This window comes from Lipotes vexillifer, unplaced genomic scaffold (assembly GCF_000442215.2).
Source record: "Lipotes vexillifer unplaced genomic scaffold, Lipotes_vexillifer_v1.1 scaffold1545, whole genome shotgun sequence".
Taxonomy (NCBI): Eukaryota; Metazoa; Chordata; class Mammalia; order Artiodactyla; family Lipotidae; genus Lipotes; species Lipotes vexillifer.
The window spans coordinates 421,181-443,955 of record NW_006789763.1 but is presented as its reverse complement, the minus strand read 5'-3'; the positions used below and the strand labels follow the sequence as shown (position 1 = coordinate 443,955).

Here is a 22,775-nt window from a genome sequence, read left to right as displayed (position 1 = left end):
CAGGCCAGCGCTCACGGCAGAGCACGTACAAATAACTGCTCAGCCGCCCAACAAACAGCAAACGCTCACTAGGTGCAGGCCGTGAGCTGCACTGGCCTGGGCAGCCTCCCGAGGGCTCTGAGCTCTCAGCCTGCACCCCACACCCCCCCTCCCCCGACTGCTGACACCGGCGCAGAAAAGACCTTCTCCACACCAGTCTAGCTGCCCCTCCGGCAGGACAGCGCCAGCTACGCGGTTTTAATCTTGGCGTCTCCGGATCATAAACCTTACTATCAGGTGTTCTGCCCCCTTAGAAAGTGACAGCGCGCGCGCTCCATGGGCCGGAGGGCAGGTGGGCTCTCCCCGAGCGCCTTCGAGAGCTTCTTCAGGCGCACTTACCAGCGCTACCTGCGCCGCCAGCTTGTCCTGAGAACCGTCGTGGGGCGCGGCGGCACTCTGAGCGGGGCTCTGTGGTTTCGGGGGCGCTGACACGGCTGCCCCCGGGGAGCGGGCGATGACCGGAGACAGCGACTTGGCTGCCGGGGAGGGTCTGTTCACCGGGGAGGCCCGGGCAGGCGAAGGCCCCGGGCCTGAGCCACTGGCGGGGACAACGGTCGAGGCCGAGGAGGCGGAGGGCAGCGGCCGTGGGCAGGGCTGGGCGGGGTCCATGGGCGGTCTGGGTGGCGCCACCGTCTGGCAGGGAAAACAGGGCTCAGCGCCATGCCCGGAACCCACAGGCCGGCTGGAGGCCCCTGTGCAATGCCCCTCCCTCTCCCCAGCACCGCAGACTGACCAGTGGGCCCACTGCGGACCACAGGGCCACGCAGGCTAACCGTGTCTACAGAAGAGAAGAAGCCTGTTAGTCCACAAAGCCACATCAGAGCTCCCTGTAAACGGTGCCTTCGCATACGGTCTCACGTCGGGTTTCTTTTTCTTTTTTTTTTTTTTCCTTTTTCAAGTAATTTTTTAGAATTTCTAATTGTAGAAACTTCTTAACTGAGAAGTACCAAATGCTCACCGTGCACCTGTTCTCTGAAGGGCAAAGACAAATTCCACATGGCCCTCTCGCGGTGTAAGGTTAGAAACCCTCCTCTGTGCCATCCCGAGAGCCGAGCTTGTAAAACTGAGGAGCCCCTCCGCCCAGCCCTCCTCGGGCCGAAGGTGAGCTTAGATTCACACGGGAATTCCGGCCGGGAGGAAGCGGGGGGACAGAGAGCAGGGAAGGCAAGGTCCTGCCGCGCCAGGAGGCCTGAGGACAGAGCGACGCGCACGCGGCACGTTTATGACCCGCGGTGCGGACGAGACACCGCAGCCAAGGCCAGGCCCCTCACGGCGTGCAGCTCCTCCGCCCACCTCTAAGGAGATTTCCTCCACCTCAGCGGTCGGTAAACTGCGGCCGGCCACACACTTTGGGAGAGTTCCACAGGCCACGGCCGCTCATCTGCGGGCTGTGGCGCTGCTCTCAGCTTCAGCGGCGGAGCTGAGCGGGTCAACAGGAAGCACACGGCCTGCACACCCTGAAATACCGTTACACTCCCTCTCTGTGGCCCTTTACAGAAGAAGTCGGCCGGCCCCGCCCAACCTGGAAGGAACAGAATATTCCACAGCTTCTGTAAGGAGCTGCTTCTAAAATCACATCCCACAGCTCACAGCGTCGACAACAAGGGCGGGAAAGAAACCCAAGAAAAACGTCAGTGCTGCGTGAGGTCGGTGCCAGGCTCGATGACAGTATTCAAAACAGAGAGCCTCACTTCCACGGAACCCTCAAGCCCGCAGAGGCCAAGAAGCTCAGCGCCCTGGCGGGAGAGGGGGTGCTCCTTCCCAAGGCGCACAAAAGGCCCCACAATCAACCCAGGGGGCCAGTCACAGACCCTCCAGCACTGGCTGGCCACCCGTGCCAAGTTATCTGGCCTCTCTGGCCTCGGCCTTTCCATAGCTAAGGGGCGTGATAAAGATTCGACCACAAAGGGCTGCCAGGTAGAGGCGAGCAAATGATGGCCCGGAAGCGCGCGTCGCCACGCCTCGCACCTGGCGGGCGGCGAGTGAGAGGCGGCGTCCTCACGTGGGAGTGAGCTTCTACAATCACCGGAAGAGCTCCCACCCCGAGCCCAGCTAGGGAATCCCCTGCTAACGAGGGAGAGGGGAGAGGAAGGGGAGGCTTTCCTGAGCAGCTGACCGCACGCTGCTGAGTCAAGCCTCTGAAAACACTGCCTCTGGCCTCTTCGGTGCCCCAGACCCATGCTTCACAAACGCACTGCTCCTCAGGGGCCCCACGTGGTCTACTGTACACGTTTCAAAAAGACGTCTGGGTGAAGTGAATTTGTGGACGAGGAGGGGCATTATAAACCCTGGAAACGTGTATCAAGCCTGGAAAGCAGCCTCACCCATGCTGGTGGAGTGGAGCGTCCGGGGGAGGCACCGTGGACAGAACCTGGCAGACGGTCAGGAGCTGCAGGGAGCCCCACCACCCCCAGGCCTTCGCTCCTATGACCTCGAGTTACTCGGCACATCAGGTGGGACAAGAGCCACCGTGTCCTGTGCGTGGCTCCCTGTGCCGAGAGCAGCACTCAGAATCGTGTCGTTCTCTGACATTTTAATAACAATAACTACAACTGCACGGTAAATTTACGTTGCAGCTACTGAACTAACTGACTGTCGCACGGTGGAGAGCGAAGCGCTGGGAGAGAGGGAGTTACCCAGCTGGGTACCATCCCGTCCAGCACACAGCCTGTCTCTTCTTCCACCTCTAGCTCGGGGAACGGCAGGGGCCCGGAGTACCTGCGGCTGGGACGGGAGCGGAGGGGCCTGCATCTGCGCCTTCGTGGGCACCGGGACGTGGAGGGCCGCGGGGAGCTGGCCGGGCGGGGGTGCCGGGGCGGGGGCGCTTGGCGGCTGCGTCTTCACTGGCACCGGGAGCGGGGTCTGCGGCTCCGCCGTCTGCGGCTGCGGGGGGAACTGCAGCGCCGGCGGCAGGGGTGCGGCAGGGAGGCCGGCCGGTGGCAGCCTGGTGGGCAGCTGCGGCGGTGGCGTGTGCAGGCTGGCGGCGTTCTGCACCGGGGGCCCCGTGGAGGGGTCGTACCGCTGCTGGCTCTGCTTCTGGCCGGCGAGCTGAGCGGCCTGCGGCGCGGGTGGCATTCCCCCTGCAACAGAGGGTAGACCCAGCGGCCCTGACTCCCAGGCTCGGACTCCACCGGCCAGGGCTGCCTCAGACCCTGTGCTCGCAACACACACACTCAAACGGGAGGTTTACCTGGTGGGAGATCTCTGTGTATTAGGTCTAACGTGATAAATGAGCACACAACAAAGGAAAGGAAGGCCTCGGCCTTTGCGAGTTAGCATCAAGCAGAGCAGGCACGGGATAACCGCAGGGTCCCTACCACAGCAGCAAGTCAGAAAAAACACAGGAGGGAAAACCGGAGAGAAGCTGAGGACAGTGGGACGTGCGGCTCCGCTAAAGTGACAAGAGCTGGTCTCCGGTGGTTTCTTCATACCGTGTGAAGTGGGACTCAGAGGAACGTCCCAATGGCAGAAACCACCTCAGATATGCTACCTGGACTGCACGCGTTTTCGTCTGCTGCTGCTTCCCTAAGCCCTCTCTGCACTCCCTCTTTCTGAGCTAAGAGAGCTATTTCTGGCGCTGGGTCTTACCTTGAACTGTCGGCATTAACTGCTGGAGAGGAACTCCTGTATTCACCCCTGGGTGCTGGAAAACTACCCCTTGGTGACCCACTTCGAGTCGAGGTCTCTTAGACTGCTCTAGAATAATTTTCAGAAAAGGTGCAGTTTGATGTAAAAATAAAACCACAAAAGTAGTAGAAAAAACATGTGTAAGTGTTTTTATCATCTTTGAACAGAGAGGCCTTTCTATGCATGAACCAAAATGCAGAAGCCATAAAAGATAGGGTTGATAAATATAATTTCTTTCCGTTAAAAATTTGTAAATATAAGGAAAAGCATCATAAAAAAGGCAAAGGACAAGCGTCAACCTAAGAGACAATTATCTGCAACATACATAACGGGCAACATTCATAAAGCTCTTACAAATTAATATGAAAAGGATCAACAACCAGAAAGCAGAATGGGCAAACAAAGAACACAAACAACGAGCAGAGGGACACATTCACAAACGGTTAAAAACATGAAGAGGTAACTGAAGCCGCATCAAAATTAAAGGAATCCATTATCAAAACAAAGATTTTATTTTTACCCATTGGATCGACAAAGATTAAAAGATACTTAATAAAATGGCCAAAATTTGAGAGAACCAGAAATTGCTGATGGGAGCAAAAACTGACCCTACCCTTTTGGAGGGCAACTTAGCCTCACTAATACTTAACTATGCACACATTTTGATCTAGCAATTTCACTCTTGGAGCGCTGCTTTCAGATACATGGACAGACATGTATAGAAAAAACTGTGAAACTAAATGTTCAGTCAGGTTTTGATTACAACAGAAAAAAGGTGATACTAACAAATGAATGCTAACATGGGTCTGGCGAATAAAGAAGGAAGCACCCATGCAGTGGGTGCAGTATTTTGCAGCTATCAAAAAGAATGAGGTCCATGACTGGGAAAGATGGCCTAGTCAGTTAATATTAAAGACATAACAGTGTATATATATATACAGGATCACATTTGAACTTTTTCAGAATGACACACCTGTAGCAATGCCTGTCTGTGAAACTGAACAAACGTAGCCAGCTCTGTGGCTAGGGAATGGGGAAGGAATACCAAACCAGAGACAGACTTAAACTACACCCTTCTAAACTGTTTGAATCTTTTATACAAAATGTGTATTAAGTTCCTAACTTGGAGAAAAAATTCAGTTTGAAAAATGAATGACAATTTGAAAAGGCAGATGGCTTTACACTTAATCATGTCATGAGGACTAAACAGCCTACAAATGCACACAGAAAATCAAACTGGAATATACCTATTCAACTGACAAATTTCTAACTTCAGTACACATAAACATGCACATAAATATTTTGTTTAGCTGATTACCACCAAAAGAAAAATTAACTTTCAAAGTAGAAACTAACCAAAACTAAGTTCCTTAGGGGCCACGCTTTAGAAACAGGTGGCCACTACACTGGAATTCCCAAACTAAGATGCTAACTGGCTCCGGGGGGCCCTTCAGCCTGTGCTCCGTGACATACCTGCCGGAGGTCCCGCCTGCTGCCTCTTAAAGGGGTCCGTTTCGATCACACTGCCAGCCCCTGCCACAAGGGTCCCTGCAAGGGCTTGTTGCTGGAAAGAAAAAAAAAAAAAAGGAAAAACTGAGATTTTCATAATTTAAATGCATTACAAGAATGAATATAAACTAAAACTATCATAATTATCCCAAACACTGACTTCCCTTCTTTTTAAGAAGAGAAATGTCATCTACCCGATGTATTATAATAAATAATTTAAAGTTCTAACTTACCTCTGGAGGATAAAAAAGGATTTGCATTCTGGTTTTAAATGGAATTTCAGTTCAATGCAAATCTAGAGTCCTTCAGAAACGAGCTGGCTTTGCACACACAATGACAGCAGAAGCTAATGCAGGAAACATCAGTCTCAGCAAGGACTACAACTTAGCCTCCTGACCAGTCACACTGCCTGGCATCACTCAGCCACCAAAATCACAAAAGCTGAATGGTAAGAAGACTGAGATTGTCTTCCTACTGGAAAATGGCACTAAAACTCCAATTAAGCACTATCTAATTGACTTCAAAATGGTACTGCAGTTAGTACCCTACCTGATATATAACTGTGTGAAATACATACAGGCTATTTAAGATGTTTAAGTGAAGAGCTCCTGGCAAAGACAGAAACTAGCTGACTCTGGGCGCCCTAACCTTTGACACCTCTGCACCACCCCTGAAGGGCTGCTAAAGGCTAAGCGTGATGTTTAACAGCTGCTAACTTTTTAAATAATTCAATTATATCCACTCTACTTAGCAAGGCATTTTAAATGCAGAAGTTCCAGATGTCTGAACGAAGAAACTGCCTGTGAGAGTGGATACTGACCCCAGCATCCCTAGGAATGGACACTACACTGCCAGGACCAGTCATGCTGCAGGTTTTGCCTCACGTGGGGAAAGGCCTCAGAGTAATGAAAAGGGAAAGTAAGCACCCCCTGTTTACATTTAACAAAGATGGGGGAGGAAGGAAGAGAGGGAAGGAGGGAGAAGAGAAAAGAATGATTTAGAAAACAGACAACATGTGAACAGTGGTTGCCTCTGGGGACAAGATTACAATCAATTTATAATTTGTGTGTGTGTGCACTTTTCTAAATTTTCTAAATGTTTTACAATGAACATGTTTTACTTCTGTAATCAAAATAAGGTTTTGTTTTTTTTTTAATAAAAGAAAAGTGATACAGGGTTCTGTGTCCAGTAATGGCCAAGTACTTCCTGTTGGACTAAACACATTCAAGATAAATATAAACTCTAAAAGAAATATAAAAAATATGAAAAGGTGGGCAGATACAGCATGGGCCTCGATACTTGCAAGGAGGGAATGAAACTAGGAGACGCTTCTGCGTTTACGGCATTTGGCACAAGGGCAAGCCCCAGTCTCAGACCCAGACAGGGAGGGTCTCACCGGCTTGAAGACCACTAGGATGGAGCGTAGGAGATCAGAGCGGAGACACAGGTAAGGGAGAATCGCCACAGGAGGCAGCAGAGATGGGCCCCAAGCTCCCCTTTTTTCTGGCTGCCTCCTGACCACCCCACATGCCAAGACGCCAAGCACAGGCCAGCATAACCAAACTGAGATCTCAGGAGACAGAGTCTACAGTTTCAATCCAATCACATTAACTAGATGTGAAAGCAAACCAGCAGAACTCCTCAGAAGGATATAACAGAACTCAGGGTCTCTGCAACCTATCATTCATGACACCCAAAACCCAATTCAAAATCAATCAACGTGATACACCATATTAACAAACTGAAGGATAAAAACCATATGATCATCTCGATAGATGCAGAGAAAGCTTTTGACAAAAGTCAACATCCAATTCTGATAAAAACCCTCCAGAAAGTAGGCACAGAGGGAACTGACCTCAACATAATAAAGGCCATATATGACAAATCCACAGCCAACATCGTTCTCAACGGTGAAAAACTGAAAGCCTTTCCTCTAACATGAGGAACAAGACAAGGTTGGCCACTCTCACCACTATTATTCAACATAGTTTTGGAAGTTTTAGCCACAGCAATCAGAGAAGAAAAGGAAATAAAAGGAATCCAAATCGGAAAAGAAGTAAAACTGTCACGGTTTGCAGATGACATCATACTATACATAGAGAATCCTGAAGATGCTACCAGAAAACTACTAGAGCTAATCAATGAATCTGGTAAAGTAGCAGGATACAAAATTAATGTACAGAAGTCTCTTGCATTCCTATACACTAATGATGAAAAATCTGAAAGAGAAATTAAGGAAATACTCCCATTTACCACTGCAACAGAAAGAATAAAATACCTAGGAATAAACCTACCTAAGGAGACAAAAGACCTGTATGAAGAAAACTATAAGACACTGATGAAAGAAACTGAAGATGATACAAGCAGATGGAGAGACATACCATGTTCCTGGATTGGAAGAATCGACACTGTGAAAATGACTCTACTACCCAAAGCAATCTACAGATTCAATGCCATCCCTATCAAACTACCAATGGCATTTTCCACAGAACTAGAACAAAAAATTTCACAATTTGTATGGAAACAGAAAACACCTCAAATACCCAAAGCAATCTTGAGAAAGAAAAACGGAGCTGGAGGACTCAGGTTCCCTGACTTCAGACTATACTACAAAGCTACAGTAATCAAGACAGTATGGGGCTTCCCTGGTGGCAGAGTGGTTGAGAATCTGCCTGCCAATGCAGGGAACACGGGTTCAAGCCCTGGTCTGGGAAGATCCCACATGCTGTGGAGCAACTAGGGCCATGAGCCACAACTACTGAGCCTGCGCGTCTTGGGCCTGTGCTCCGCAACAAGAGAGGCCGTGACAGTGAGAGGCCTGCACACCGCGATGAAGAGTGGCCCCCGCTCGCCGCAACTAGAGAAAGCCCTCGCACAGAAACGAAGACCCAACACAGCCAAAAATAAATAAATAAATTTATTTAAAAAAAAAAAAAAAAAAGACAGTATGGTACTGGCACAAAAACAGAATCTACAGATCAACAGAACAGGATAGAAAGCCCAGAGATAAACCCACGCACATATGGTCACCTTATCTTTGATAAAGGAGGCAAGAATATACAATGGAGAAAAGACCGAAGTGGTGCTGGGAAAACTGGACAGCTACATGTAAAAGAATTAAATTAGAACACTCCCTGACACCATACACACAGAAAAACCTCAAAATGGATTAAAGACCCAAATGTAAGGACAGACACTATAAAACTCTTACAGGAAAACATAGGCAGACGCTCTATGACATAAATCACAGCAAGATCCTTTTTGACCCACCTCCTAGAGAAATGGAAATAAAAACAAAAATAAACAAATGGGACCTAATGAAACTTGAAAGCTTTTGCACAGCAAAGGAAACCATAAAAAAGACGAAAAGACAACCTTCAGAATGGGAGAAGATATTTGCAAACGAAGCAACTGACAAAAGATTAATCTCCAAAATATGCAAGCAGCTCATGCAGCTCAATATCAAAAAAAACAAACAACCCAATCCAAAAATGGGGAGAAGACCTAAACAGACATTTCTCCGAAGAAGATATACAGATTGCCGAAAAACACACGAAAAGATACTCAACATCACTAATCATTAGAGAAATGCAAATCAAAACTACAATGAGGGGGCTTCCCTGGTGGCGCAGTGGTGAAGAATCTGCCTGCCAAGGCAGGGGCACAGGTTCGAGCCCTGGCCCGTGAAGATCCCACATGCTGCAGAGCAACTAAGCCCGTGCGCCACAACTACTGAGCCTGTGCTCAAGAGCCCGCAAGCCACAACTACTGAGCCCACGTGCCACAACTACTGAAGTCTGCACGCCTAGAACCCATGCTCCACTACTAGAGAAACCACCGCAATGAGAAGCCCGTGCACCACAACAAAGAGCAGCCCCCACTCGCAGCAACTAGACAAAGCCCGCACAAAGCAACGAAGACCCAAAGCAGCCAAAAATAAAAACAAACAAATAAATAAATTTATAAAACAAAAAACCAAAAAACTACGAGGTATCACCTCACACCGTTCAGAATGGCCATCATCAAAAAATCTACAAACAATAAATGCTGGAGAGGGTGTGGAGAAAATGGAACCCACTTGCACTGTTGGTGGGAATGTAAATTGATACAGCCGCTATGGAGAACAGCATGGAAGTTCCTTAAAAAACTAAAAATAGAACTACCATACGACCCAGCAGCAATCCCACTACTGGGCATATACCCTGAGAAAACCATAATTCAAAAAGAGTCATGTACCACAATGTTCACTGCAGCTCTATTTACAATAGCCGGGACATGGAAGCAACCTAAGTGTCCATCGACAGATGAATGGATAAAGAAGATGGGGCACATATATACAATGGAATATTACTCAGCCATAAAAAGAAATGAAATTGAACTATTCATGGTGAGGTGGATAGACCTAGAGTCTGTCATACAGAGAGAAGTCAGTCAGAAAGAGAAAAACAAATACAGTATGCTAACACATATATATGGAATCCAAAAAAAATGGTTCTGAAGAACCTAGGGGTAGGACAGGAATAAAGACGCAGACATAGAAAATGGACTTGAGGACACGGGGAGGGGGAAGGGTAAGCTGGGACGAAGTGAGAGAGTGGCATGGACATATATACACTACCAAATGTAAAATAGATAGCTAGTGGGAAGCAGCCGCATAGCACAGGGAGATCAGCTCGGTGCTTTGTGACCACCTAGAGGGGTGGAATAGGGAGGGTGGGAGGGAGACGCAAGAGGGAGGGGATATGGGGATATATGTATACGTATAGCTGATCCACTTTGTTATACAACAGAAACTAACACAACATTGTGAAGCAATTATACTCCAATAAAGATGTTAAAAATATATATATTAAAAAAAAAATTACTCCAAAACACAGAGACAAGAAAACACAAGCCATACTCAAAACAATCAATGGACACCAACCCCCAGACGACTCACATTCTGGAATTAGCAGCAGGGATTTTACGGTAGGTTTAATAAGTATGCCCAAGGACATAAAAGTATATTGTAATGAAGGACGAGAGGAAATCTTGACAGAAAAAAAGAAACGATTAAAAAACAGAACCAATCTGAAAAAGAATATATATATCACTGCGCTGAACACCAGACACACTGTAAACCAACTATACTTCAGTAAAAAAATTAAAAAATTTTTTTAAAAAGAAAGAGAACCAAAGAAAACCCTAGAACAGAAAAAGTGTCTGAAATTTAAAAAATTCATTGGATAGGCTGAAGAGTAGGGTGGGGACGCAGAGGTCGGTGAATTGAAAACAGAGTCTTGAGGGAAGAACAAGAGGAAGCCGGACTTCAAGACTCAGCAGATGGCACAGCACTGCTTAAGGACGGACGACAGATAAAAACAGCTGAGCAGAGAGCCCAGAGGGAGGCTCAGACTCACACAGCCTGGCCAGTTCCTAAAGACTCCACAGCAACCCAAGCGGAATGAAAAGTCTTTTCAACCAAATGATGCTAGCAGACTAGATATCCATGTGAAAAAACTGATAAATTGAACTTCATTAAAATAAAAAACTAAGGGGCTTCCCTGGTGGCACAGTGGTTAAGAATCCACCTGCCAATGCAGGGGACACGGGTCTGAACCCTGGTCCGGGAAGATCCCACATGTTGAGGAGCAACTAAACCCATGCGCCACACTACTGAGCCTGCACTCTATAGAGCCCACGAGCCACAACTACTGAGCCTGCGTGCCACAACTACTGAAGCCTGTGCGCCTAGAGCCCGTGCTCCGCAACAAGAGAAGCCACCACAATGAGAAGCCCGTGCACCACAACAAAGAGCAGCCCCCGCGCGTGGCAACGAAGACCCAATGCAGCGAAAAATAAATTAAAAAATAAAATTTTAAAAGAATAAAAAAATCAGTAGTTGGGGGATAAATCAGGAGCTTAAGGTTAAAATATACACACTACTATATGTAAAATAGATAACCAACAAGGACCTACTGCATAGCACAGGAAACTATACTCAATATCTTGTAATAACCTATAATGGAAGAAAATGTTAAAAAAATATACATATATTTATATACATGTGTGTATAACTGAACCACTTTCCTGTACACCTGAAACTAACACAGCATTGTAAATCAACTAAATTTCAATAAAATTTTTTTAATGGCAAAAAAAAATCAATAGTTGGGGTAGGGTTACAGAACTATAATTATTCATTCCCTTTAATGCTATAATCACTGAAAAATAATCTCCACTTAGGATTTTTTAAGATCTAAATAACTGTAATAAAAACTATTTTGGGGAATCCCCTGGCAGTCCAGTGGTTAGGACTCAGCGCCTCCAGTGCCACGGGCCCGGGGTTCAATCCCTGGTCAGGGAACTAAGATCCCGCAAGCGCGGCCAAAAACAAAAAAAAAGAAGAAAGAAAAAAATACTACCTCAAAGTCTTTTGGAAGCAGACAGAAATTAATATACTGTGTATGTAACACAAGGAATTCTGAATTTATTTCTAGAGTTTCATTGGTCAATATAAAAATTCTACAACTGGCTGTAAATAATAAAACTCATTCTGAGATTTTTTTTTCCCAAAGAAAACAAAAGGTATGTTTTTTCATTTCAATTCTTTCCTGACAGACTCTCCATTTTCTTGTCTCCTTAGACATCCACTAGTATTTATGACAAAGATCTATAATTCAAAATGGAGATTCCTTGGTTTTCCTCTTTTAGGTCACTTAAATATTTATAATATTAAATAATGTGATTTTTAAAAGCATAATAAAATTAATCATAGAATTTAAAAAAAAATTTTTTTTCAAAACTTGAATAGGTTTTTCTCCAGAGAAGATATGCAAATGACCAACAAGCACATTAAGGTGCCCAGCATCATTCATCATAAGAAAAATGCAAAAGAAAACACAATGAGACACCACTTCACACTCACTAGGATGGCTAGAATTTTTTTTAAAAGGAAAATAAGATTTGGCAAGGATATACAAATATTGGAACCTCCGTATATTGCTGATGGGATGTAAAATGGGGTTAGCTACTAAGTATTTATAGTGGCATTGTTCGCAACAGCCAAAAGCTGCAGACAGTCCAAATATTTATCAAGAGTGGATAAACAAAATGCAGCATATACCCATACAGTGGACACACACTCCACTATAAAAAGTTACAAAGTACTGAGGCATGCTACAATGTGGATGAACCTTGAAAACATCATGTTAAGTGAAAGAAACCAGACACAAAATATTGCACGATTCCACACTAGGTAAATCTATGGAGACGATGCCGATTGGTGGCTGCCAGTGGATGGAGGAGCAGGTACTGGGGAGTGACTGCTTTTTGGGTACGGGGTTTTCTTCTAAGACAATAAAGATATTTTAGAAATTGGTATACATAACAGTGGTTGCTTAACACTGTGAATGTACTAAATGCCACTGAATATTATGTGGTTAATATAAAAATGGTTATGTGAATTTCACTTATTTGTGCATAATCACAGAATTTAAACAGTGGGATGTGAGCGTTCACTGAACACTGTTTAGCTTACTTGTTTGAAATTTTTCATAATAAAATGCTGAGAATTAGAAAAACTTATAAGTTTAAGAAGTAATGATAAAGCAATCACCTGTGTACTCATCCCGAGGCTTAAGAATAAGCTGTTACGCACGCCCTGGAGACCCCACGCACTATGAAGGCATCCCCCTCCCCACCTGAACTGTGTGTGAACATTTTCCCCTGGTGCCATCACCTACAGGCTTAGCTCCATGCTACACTGTGTTTGGTTCTGCTTCCTAGTGAACTTTACCTGAAGGAATGCTGCAGCTGGGCTCTCCCGTAACTCCTTCTGTTCCACAGGGCTCTGCTGAGACCCGCCCACACCAACTCACTCATTTTCACTACTGATTACTATTAGCATTCCTCTATATGAATGTGCACGACCCACTGATCTGTTCTACTGCTGACGGACATTATGCTTCTTTCCAGTTTGGGGCTATTAGAAGAAACGATGCTGCTGGGAACATTATTAGATGTGTTTTCTGGCACACAAACACAAGAATACCTTTAGAGCATGCTGTTTGGATCAAAAGGGCCTACCCACACTCACCTTTTCCAGATCATGTGAAATGTTTCCATGCTACACTCCCAATCAACAGTGGGTAAGAATCTCATAGACCTAAATCAACAGATTCTGTCCAATTTAATTTCTGGCAATCTGGTGAGTATGACAGTAAATCAGAGGGTTTAATTTGTGTCACTGTGGAGACCATGCAACCTAAGTTTACAGGCACTCCCTGCCAACCACTGTCCCACGGTTCTTATGCAAATATTTATCAATGTGGTCTATAAACGCACTGATGTATTACATTCCTCTAAGCACTAACAGGAAATTTGTCCCACTAATAAACTTTCTGACAATTTCCAATTCAAGAAATTTTATCTTCAGTTGTATCAAATTCATTACAAGAACACCTAAATATTGGGTTCAAATTATTATTCCCCACCAAAAAGAACACAGTTCCTTGGAGAAATGACTGATTCCTGGACTGGATCAAGGCATGTGCAAGATAAACTTTAAACGTTTTGTGCCAGAATGTAAGGAAGTACTTAGACAGTGACAGGGATGTGTCAAAAGTATACTAGAGCCCGCTTGAAAGGGCTCCCACTGGTCAAATTACAGATAATTCGAACATCAAAATAAACAGTAATAGAATAAATAGCAATAAACTGGGGCGGGGGGGCTGGGTAGCGGATGACTGGCAGTGCACAAGGAGACTTGATGGAAGTGGACACCCTGACACGTGTATGGGTTACACGGGCACTTGTCAAACTCAACAAATTCTAACATTTAAGATCTGTGCATTCCCTGACTACAAACTATACCTTAATATGATATAATTCACCACTTTTACAGACCAAAAAAAGAAAAATCACATGATTATGTGAATAGATGCAGCAAACAGTATTTGACAAAATTCAACATCCATTCATGATAAATACTAGGAATAAAGGAATTTCCTTAACCTGATAAAGGACAGCTACAAAATCTACAGCTAACATCATACTCCATGGTGAAAGACTAAATGCTTTCCCCCTAAGATCCAGAAAGTAAGAATGTCTGTTCTTATCACTCCTATTCAGCATCACAGTGGAAGTCCATGCCAGTCCATGCCATTGCCAGTGCAAATAAGGCAAGAAAAAGAAATAAAAGGCATACAGATAGGAAAAGAAAATACAAATTTTGCTTTCTTTGCAGACATGATTCTCTAGGAAGAAAATCCCATGGAATCCACAAAAAAGCTCCAAAAACTAATAAATGAGTTTAGCAAAGTTGCATAATCAACTGTATTCCTATATACTTGCAATGAACAACTAGAAAAAAATTTTTTAATTTAAGTACCATCTACAGCACCACAGAAAAATTGGAATAGCTGGGTATAAGTTTAACAAAACATACATAGAATTTGCATGCTGAAAACTACAAAATACTGATGCAAGAAATCAAAGAAGACAAAACTAAATGGAGAACATGCCACGTTCCTGGCCTGGAAGACTCAACGCTGTCAAGATATTACTTCACCCCAAACAGGTCAATAGAGTCAATGCAAAATCTCAAACAAAATCCTAGCAGGATGTTCTATGGATACTGACAAGCTGATTCTAAAATGTATATGAAAAGAGAAAGGAACTAGAATGACCAAAACAATTTTGAAAAAGAACAGAGTTGAAGAACTCACACTAACTGATTTCAGGACTTACTACAAAGATACAGTAGTAAAGACAGTGTGGCATTACGCAAAAAGATAGACACAGAGATCAATGGAAGAGAAGAGAGCCTAGAAACAGACCCATACGGACAGGACCAACTGATTTCTGGCAAAGATGCAAAATCAATTCAGCAGATACAAGACAGTCTTTTTAAGAAACAGTGCTCAACTAACTGGCTGTCAATATACAAAGAAATAAACTTCTACTGATGCTTGCATGTTATACAATACTTTACTCAAAATGGATCACACGGGCTTCCCTGGTGGCGCAGTGGTTGAGAGTCTGCCGATGCAGGGGACGCGGGTTCGTGCCCTGGTCCGGGAAGATCCCACATGCCGCGGAGCGGCTGGGCCCGTGAGCCATGGCCACTGGGCCTGCGCGTCTGGAGCCTGTGCTCTGCAATGGGAGGGGCCACAACAGTGAGAGGCCCGCGTATCGCAAAAAAAAAAAAAAAAAAAAAAAAAAAAATGCATCACAGACCTAAATGTAAAACACAAAACTATACAACTTCTAAAACAAAAAAAAATTAGAGGAAATTTTTGTGACCTTGGGTTGAGCGAAGAGTTGTTATATATCAAAAGCACAATCCATAAAAGAAAAAAAATGATAAAAGAGACCAAATCAAACTTCAGAACTTCTGCTCTGTAAAAAACGATATAAAAGAAGGAAAAGATACGGCACAGAATGACAGAAAAATATTTGCAAATTTATATCTGACAAAAAGCTTATATCCAAATTATATAAAGAATTCTCAAAGGCAACAATAAAGCAAATGACTCAATGGAAACAAATGGTGAAGGAAATAAACAGATACTTCACGGAAGAAGACACACAAATGGGAAATGAACACGTGAAAAAGAAAAGCTGTTCAACATCGTTAGTCGTTAGAGACATACAAGTTAAAACCACTGCATACATATTAGAATAACTACAGAAGAAAATTGACAAGAACAAGCAGTGGGCAGGATGCAGAACAAAAGGAACTCTCAATCACTGCTGGTGGGAATGTGAAACGGAACAGCTACTGCGGAAAGTTTGGCAGTTGCACATAAAACTGAATGTACTCTTAATAACAAACCAGAAACCTGTCTCCTAGGTATGCCAACAACTGGAAACAACCCAACATCCTTCAAAGGGTGAATGGCTAAACAAACTGGGGAACATTCATATAATGGAATACCGCTCAGCAAAAGAAAGAAACAACTGGCAAATTCAACAACGTGGATGAATCTCAAATGCATTATGCTAACTGAAAGAAGCCAGACTGAAAAGGCAGCATGCATATACTATACTGTATAATTCCACTTATATTTTATTCTGGAAAAGGCAAAATCATAGACAGAGAACAAAGGTTAAGGGAGGGAGAAAATTTGACGACAAATATGTGGCATGAGGAACATCTCGGGGGATGACAGAACTCCTCTGCTTCTTGGGTGGTGGTGGGACACAACTCTAGGCATTTAACAAAACTCACAGAACTATAGACCAAACAGAATAAACTTTACTGAATTAAATAAATTTAAATAAATAAATACCGTTAATGACATATGAAAATGGACTGATTAAACTAAGAATCTGTATGTGAATATACATAATGGAAGAAAAAAGAAAGCTCGTCATTACAGCAGAATGCCAGCTAATGAATACAGAAGGAATAATGGAGTTAGAAAATCCATTTTGCAATCTTTAATGTGACAGCTGACTCCAGCAAGACTCGTCAATAGATAACAGAATTAGTGGCCCATGTCAAACGACATTCTACAAAATAACTGACCTACACTTCTCAAAAATGTGAAGGCATCAAAGAGTGAGGCGTTTTCCCAGATTAAAGAAGACCAGAGAGGCATGGCAACTAAACACAATGGGTGATCCCAGACTGGGAGAAAAACAACTATACAAAGGATGTCACCGGAACAAGAGACAAAATTTGCACATGAGCTGTGGCCTAGTCATAGTAAAAGTTACTGTAAAATTTCCAGAATTGATTGTTATACCATGGTTAGGTCAGGTAACACTCGTACCTGATACCATATGACGAAGGACTTAGGGATGCAAGTGTGATATGATGTCTGCAATTTACTCTCAAATAGTTTGGGGGAAATGTGTATGTGTGTACATATAAAAGAGAGAGAGAATAAAAATAATGCAAATGGGGCAAAAAGTTAACAACTGGTGAATTTGGGTAGAGGATATAACGGGAGGTCTTTGTACTGTTATTGCAACTTGTATATATGTTTGAAATGATACCAAAATTAAAAATTAAAAAAATTTTAAAAACATTATCACCGCAAGATTCAACTGCTTTCAGAACCTAGCACAATCTATTCCAAAATGACTAGAATCTGACCTGTACTTTTAGGTTCTTGGCATTTATTAATGTAACACTGAGTGATTTAATTTTCAAAAAATTAAAGATAATCAGTTTGCATTCAATTAACATCCATTTAGAAGCCTACGGTCCTGGTATTTTAGAAGTGCGTTTCATTTCAGTGTTTCTTCTAGCTACAGAAAATATCAAGTTATCATCTGTGTAATCTTTTCTTTTTCTTCTGTTTGCACTGTTCTCAAAAATACAGATAGAAGACACAAGAAAGAACCAACATTTAAAACACAGCACACAAGGAATCCTGAGCATACATTCAACAGGACTGTAGGTATTAGATGACATGCATGCTGAAGCTACTACTGCGTTACAGGTCAATACACACAAAAAATAATGCATTAAGGTCTGTGTTGTCATTTACTCATGCAATTTAGTTGTATAATTTTATATGCAGGAAGGCTTTTTTACTTTTTTAAAATAAGGAATGGGCTCTGGAAAAAAATGCTGAAGAGCAAATAGTAAATTGAAGGTTAAAATATCTGGATGAAGGAAAAGTTTCGGATGAGACTACATTTTAGAACCATCGAAAAGTACCTGAAATGGTTGCTGCTGGGATGAAAAAGCAGCAGAAACATTTGGAGGAAGCTGGGTTGCTATAGCAACAGGAGTACCAGTCTGCCCATCCTTTCCTGTCACAACCTTTACCTGAGAGGAAATATTTTGAGAAAAAAAGGCAACATAATTTTTAAGACTGCTCAAAATTTTGTTAGAATTTTATTGCTGATAGCTCACTGATGTCTGGTGTTTAAAAATGGAATGTTTTTGCATCAAATCCTGTAAAAGGACACTGAACTGATTTATGACAGATTTATAATACCCTAACTCAACTGCAAATCTTGCAGAAACTCCAATTTAAGTCACAAGTGCAATGTCCTTAGAGTCTGCAACTTCAAACTTTAAAAATGGTAATGGCGGACAGTCGTCAAGTAGCAAAGCCCTGACAAGCTCACAGGCAGTTTACACCCTGGCCTACTACATGCAGGTCAGAATGGCAATGACAGATAAGGGGGATTGAGCCTACAGACAACATTGGTGTACAAACATAAAGAGAACTGAATTTCACTATTTCATGGCAACAGAGGTGAAATCCTCAAAAAAAAAAAAAAATCATATAAACCTTTTAGAAAATAAAAATGGTTCATCCTGGAAAGGGTGTTAAAGAAAACACCAAATGGCAAAGCCACACATAATAAATATCAAGGAGGAGATGAGCAAAGAGGCCAGCTTTTGTTCATCAAAGGCTGATTTCTTTGCAGAAGAACTGACAGAGGTTTACACTATTTTAGCTGTATCAAAAAACAAAATAAGCTCCACCAACATAGTGTACAGCACACAACACAGAGGCACAAATACAGTGCATCACACTGCACCTCACTGTCGCCCTGTCTGATCAGCTTCCTTCTTAGGAAGTACCAATAAAGGGACCTTAGGAATCACTAAGGTACTGAGAATCCCAATTGGGGAATTTATTAAGCACCCATTCCAGGCACCCAAAAAGTTCACTATCTGAAAAAGAGTCTATCTTAAATACCATTCAGTAGCTATGTGCAACAGTTTGAGTTAAATACGTGATCTCTAAAAATTGAAAAAATTCTCAGTTGCTTTGCCATAATAACCATATTTTAATCATGAAGATACCTTATAAATGTATCTAGCGATTTAAATCATAACTGATATACTGTAACAAGCTAGTGATTCAAATCCCTTCTTTAAAGATGACATTCATGGTGTTGAGAATCCCAATGGGTGGACCTACGTAAGTAAAATGTGAAACCTGGGGAACCAGCGGGAAGGTGTCCACACCCCTGGCTTCTGCAGGCCCTTCGGGGCTGGCCAACCTCCACACACCCAGCAGAGCACAGGGGAAGGCTGGGTCAGGCCAGGTTGGCTCCCCAAACCGGGGAAGCATCCCTGTTCTAAACGCACCGGCAATACTCACAGCGCACCACTCTGCACCGTCCTCCCAACTAGAGCAGCTCTTTCCTTCCGTGAAGGAAAAAGCAAATGCATCTTCCATTTGCTCCTGGACCAAATCCTTATGAACTGCATCTCATGAACACCCCAGGCTCACAGATCACGTGCAATTCACGGCTGCCTGGACGCACAGCCAAGCAGCCCGGCCTGCTGGTGACTGAGCGCCGCCCCTCACCTCGTCGTTGATGACCTCAGACTTCTCCTCGTCCTCATCCTCGTCCTCCTCCTCCAGGTCCAAATCATTCTGCCTAAGGTAAGCTTGTAACGGGGCATAATGCTTCTTCTTGAAAGCTAGGAAATCCATCATGTTTCCCTGAAGGTGTTGCAAGAAGAACAGCTCGACCAAGTACTCCTTGAAGGCCGCCTTCAGAGCCTCCATCTCCCTGAAGTGGTAGTCCAGGCACTGCTTCCGCATCTGAGCCAGCTCCTGGGAGGCCGCGGGGATCTCTTCCAACTTCCTGGGAGCCTTTCTTATCCCCGCGCTCCCCGCAGACGGGACAGGAAGGCTGGAGAGGCCCGGGGGCGCTGCGGTCCTGGAAGGGCTGGTGGGGGGCGGTGGGGACGTCATCCCAAACGCCGAAGTCCCCCCGACGCCGGGGAGCAGAGGCCTGGTCAGCGGAGGCCCCTGCAGCACCTGCTGCTGCTGGATCAGCTGCCCCTGGATGATGCTGCTGATCTGGGGTGGCAAGCTCGTCGTGGTGATGTGGCCGGGGCTGGACAGGGGCTGCAGGCCAGCCCCGCCTGCGGCCGCGGGGCTCTGAGGTCCCAGGTGATGGACGGTGCCCCCCGACTGCGCGTGGGGCTGCGAGAGTCTCCGTTCTCTGACCGTGATGGGCGTCCCCGTGTGCTGCAGCTGAACCTGGGCGCCCGGGGCCATCTGCGCCAGGCCTGAGCCCTCCTGGAACACGAAGTGGCCGCCACTGGACGGGCTCAGGCTGATCTGTCTCACCAGCACACTGGCATCCACGAAGCCCCCGGTGGGACTGCTGCTGCATAGGCCCAGGCCGGGGCCAGGGGCTCCCGCCCGCACGCTCTGCAGGCCCGGTCCCGGCCCAGGGCTGGGCTGGGTGGGGCTCTGAGTCTGCACCTGCTGGGACAGCGGCGAGGTGACCTGGATGTACGATGGAGACCCATGCTCAAACCGCCTCTGCTGCGCACTGAACTGGAATCCCGGAGAAGTGGGGCTGGGCAGCGGCAGTGGGGCCAGCGTGATCTGGGGGTTCCCTCCCACCACCGGCCCCACATTCTGAAGGGCGATGTTCACACTCTGCCCGGCCACGGGGCTGCGGTTCATCAGTTGCTGAACTTGGTAACCAGGGGACTGGGGCGCGGACGGGCTTGCTGCCGGCGCAAAGGGCGTGGCGGGGGACTGCGGGGGGTTGGGACGGGCCTGCTGCTCTTCTTCACTGCCGGCGAAGGCCCTGGACCTCTGCAGCGGGTGCTGGACGTTCTGAGGGCCGCTGCCATGGTGCATGATCGCCCTCCTTGTTTATCCAACTTAATGCTCTCCTGAAAAATCAAAGTTAAAATCAAGTTACTTAGAGGCAAATATAACCATCTGATCACTACTTATTCTGAGTACCATTTAGCAGCACTGGACAGATGCTCTGGAGGGATGTTCCCACCAGCATCTGATACAAACCACTGTCTTACTGTCATCGAGCCCCCATGAGATGGCACTGGAGACCATCTCCTTCAGCACAGAGGAGGGACAGGGCCTTCTGGGTCCCTGCTGTGCCTGGGGCCAGGACACGGCCTGGCAGGAGCAGGTGGGTGGTCCCAACCAGCTCCCGAGGAAGCTAACTGGCAATCACTTGCTCAAGGCCAGTGGGATCTGAACCTGGTGCTGGCGCTCGCGACAGGCATGTTTCTTCCTGGGAGGCTATTCCTCGGCTGGTGGCCCTGCTCCGTGCCGCCACGTGCTGGGGCAGTCTGCCCGTCTCTCCCAGTGGAGGAACGGTGCCCAGGAGGCCGCCAGTGGCTCCCACACATGCCACCGGCGCATGTCATCAGAAGAGAACCGCCCCTTCACCAGCTGGCAGTTCTCATGAGCATCTGTGCGACGCCCCTGCAAACACCCCCGGGTTACTTGAGTGTGAACACACAGAGCCCCCATCCCGGGTCAGACTCTACGCTCCTGGGGGAGAGGCCCAGGCCTGGTGCCAGCCTCGCACCTCAGCCCTCTCTACGAGCTCACCCGGGGGTGGCGGGCGTTTCCAGAAGAAAACCTCAGGAGAGAAGGGAGCGCCCCCCCATCAGGGGTCCACCAACTCTGGGAGCTGGGACACGGCTTTAAAGAGGCTCATGGCCCCAAGAGTGCTGAGGGCCGCGGACTAGGGAAGGGGGCGGGAGAGGGGACAGGACGCTGAGAAAGGACGGGAGGAAGCAGAGGACGAGCGGGAGGAGGCTAATTCCGAGGTGAGGCAGGGAGGCCACCCACAAGTCACGCTGGGCTGGAGCCTCGCTGTCTGCAAGGGGGCGACCCCGCTGGGAACAGGACGACAGCCAACAGCCGCAGCCTGTCTGTTCCCCACTGGCTGGGTCAGAAATACCCTCCCCCCGGTTCCAATTCTCAAGTCTTCACTTACACACCTAGCTCCCCATTTCTTGGTGTCCCTTCCAGCCCTCCCCGCAAGACAATCAGGACCATCCTTTCATATTCTGGGCGTCACTGTTATTTCATGGAGAAAACGGACAAGGGATGAAAATCATTATAAACCGAAAGTTACAAGACTTAAAAAGTGGAAATACACATTTGCATGAATGCTGCCACAGTCCCAGGCCCCTGGCTGAAACACACACATGTATGAAATCCCGAGCTACAGAGCTCATGGGCGCACAAGTGAAGGCTGGGACACATGAAGACCAGCGCCTGCTTGGACTAGCAGGAGGCACTCTCTGCTCTGATGACCGTCCCTGAAGATGGAGTCTAAAGACCATGGGCAAGCTGCAGCCAACACATCCGAACGGAAAATCGGGACCACAGCCTTAATTATCAACCCAGGAGCCCTCTCCCACCCTCGCCCCCAGCACACAGCCCAGCAACGTGGGCGGGAACTGTGAGCTGTGGGACACTCAAGAGCCGGGGACTCTGAGGCATGCCTATTGCTTTCAAGACGAGCTTTTGGGACTTCCCTTGTGGTCCAGTGGTTAAGACTCTGTGCTCCCAATGCAGGAGGCCTGGGTTCGATCTCTGGTCAGGGAACTGGATCCCGCATGCATGCCGCAACTAAGACCCAGCGCAGCCCAATCAATCAATCAATCAAGTTTTAAAAAGAGCTTTTGTTCCTGATCTTTTTAAACAAGCATTATGAGGAAGATTAGTGTAGAACAGACACAAAAATAGAATAAAAAGAATAAACAAACACATTAAGACATATTTCAGATTATTTCCTTAAAATACATTCCCAGAATACCAAAGATGATAAGAGAGAACAAAGGCCAGAAAGAAACTCTCTCACATATAATAATTTACAAAACCAGGGGGAAGGTAAGAATTGGGGCG

At 45.9% G+C, this 22,775-nt stretch overlaps 1 protein-coding gene across 1 annotated transcript in view; it reads right to left on the bottom strand.

The window, feature by feature from the left end:
- Positions 1 to 20,744, bottom strand: part of EP400 (E1A binding protein p400) — a 92,052-nt gene extending 71,308 nt beyond the window's left edge. Inside the window, exons 1-5 of the mRNA XM_007462795.1 lie at positions 19,446 to 20,744; positions 5,140 to 5,230; positions 3,628 to 3,735; positions 2,758 to 3,119; positions 379 to 672 (exon numbers count right to left, since the gene is read on the bottom strand). Of these exons, the coding sequence (XP_007462857.1) occupies positions 379 to 672; positions 2,758 to 3,119; positions 3,628 to 3,735; positions 5,140 to 5,230; positions 19,446 to 20,744 (2,154 nt within the window). The remainder of the gene's footprint in view (positions 1 to 378; positions 673 to 2,757; positions 3,120 to 3,627; positions 3,736 to 5,139; positions 5,231 to 19,445) is intronic.
- Positions 20,745 to 22,775: the final 2,031 nt, after the last annotated feature.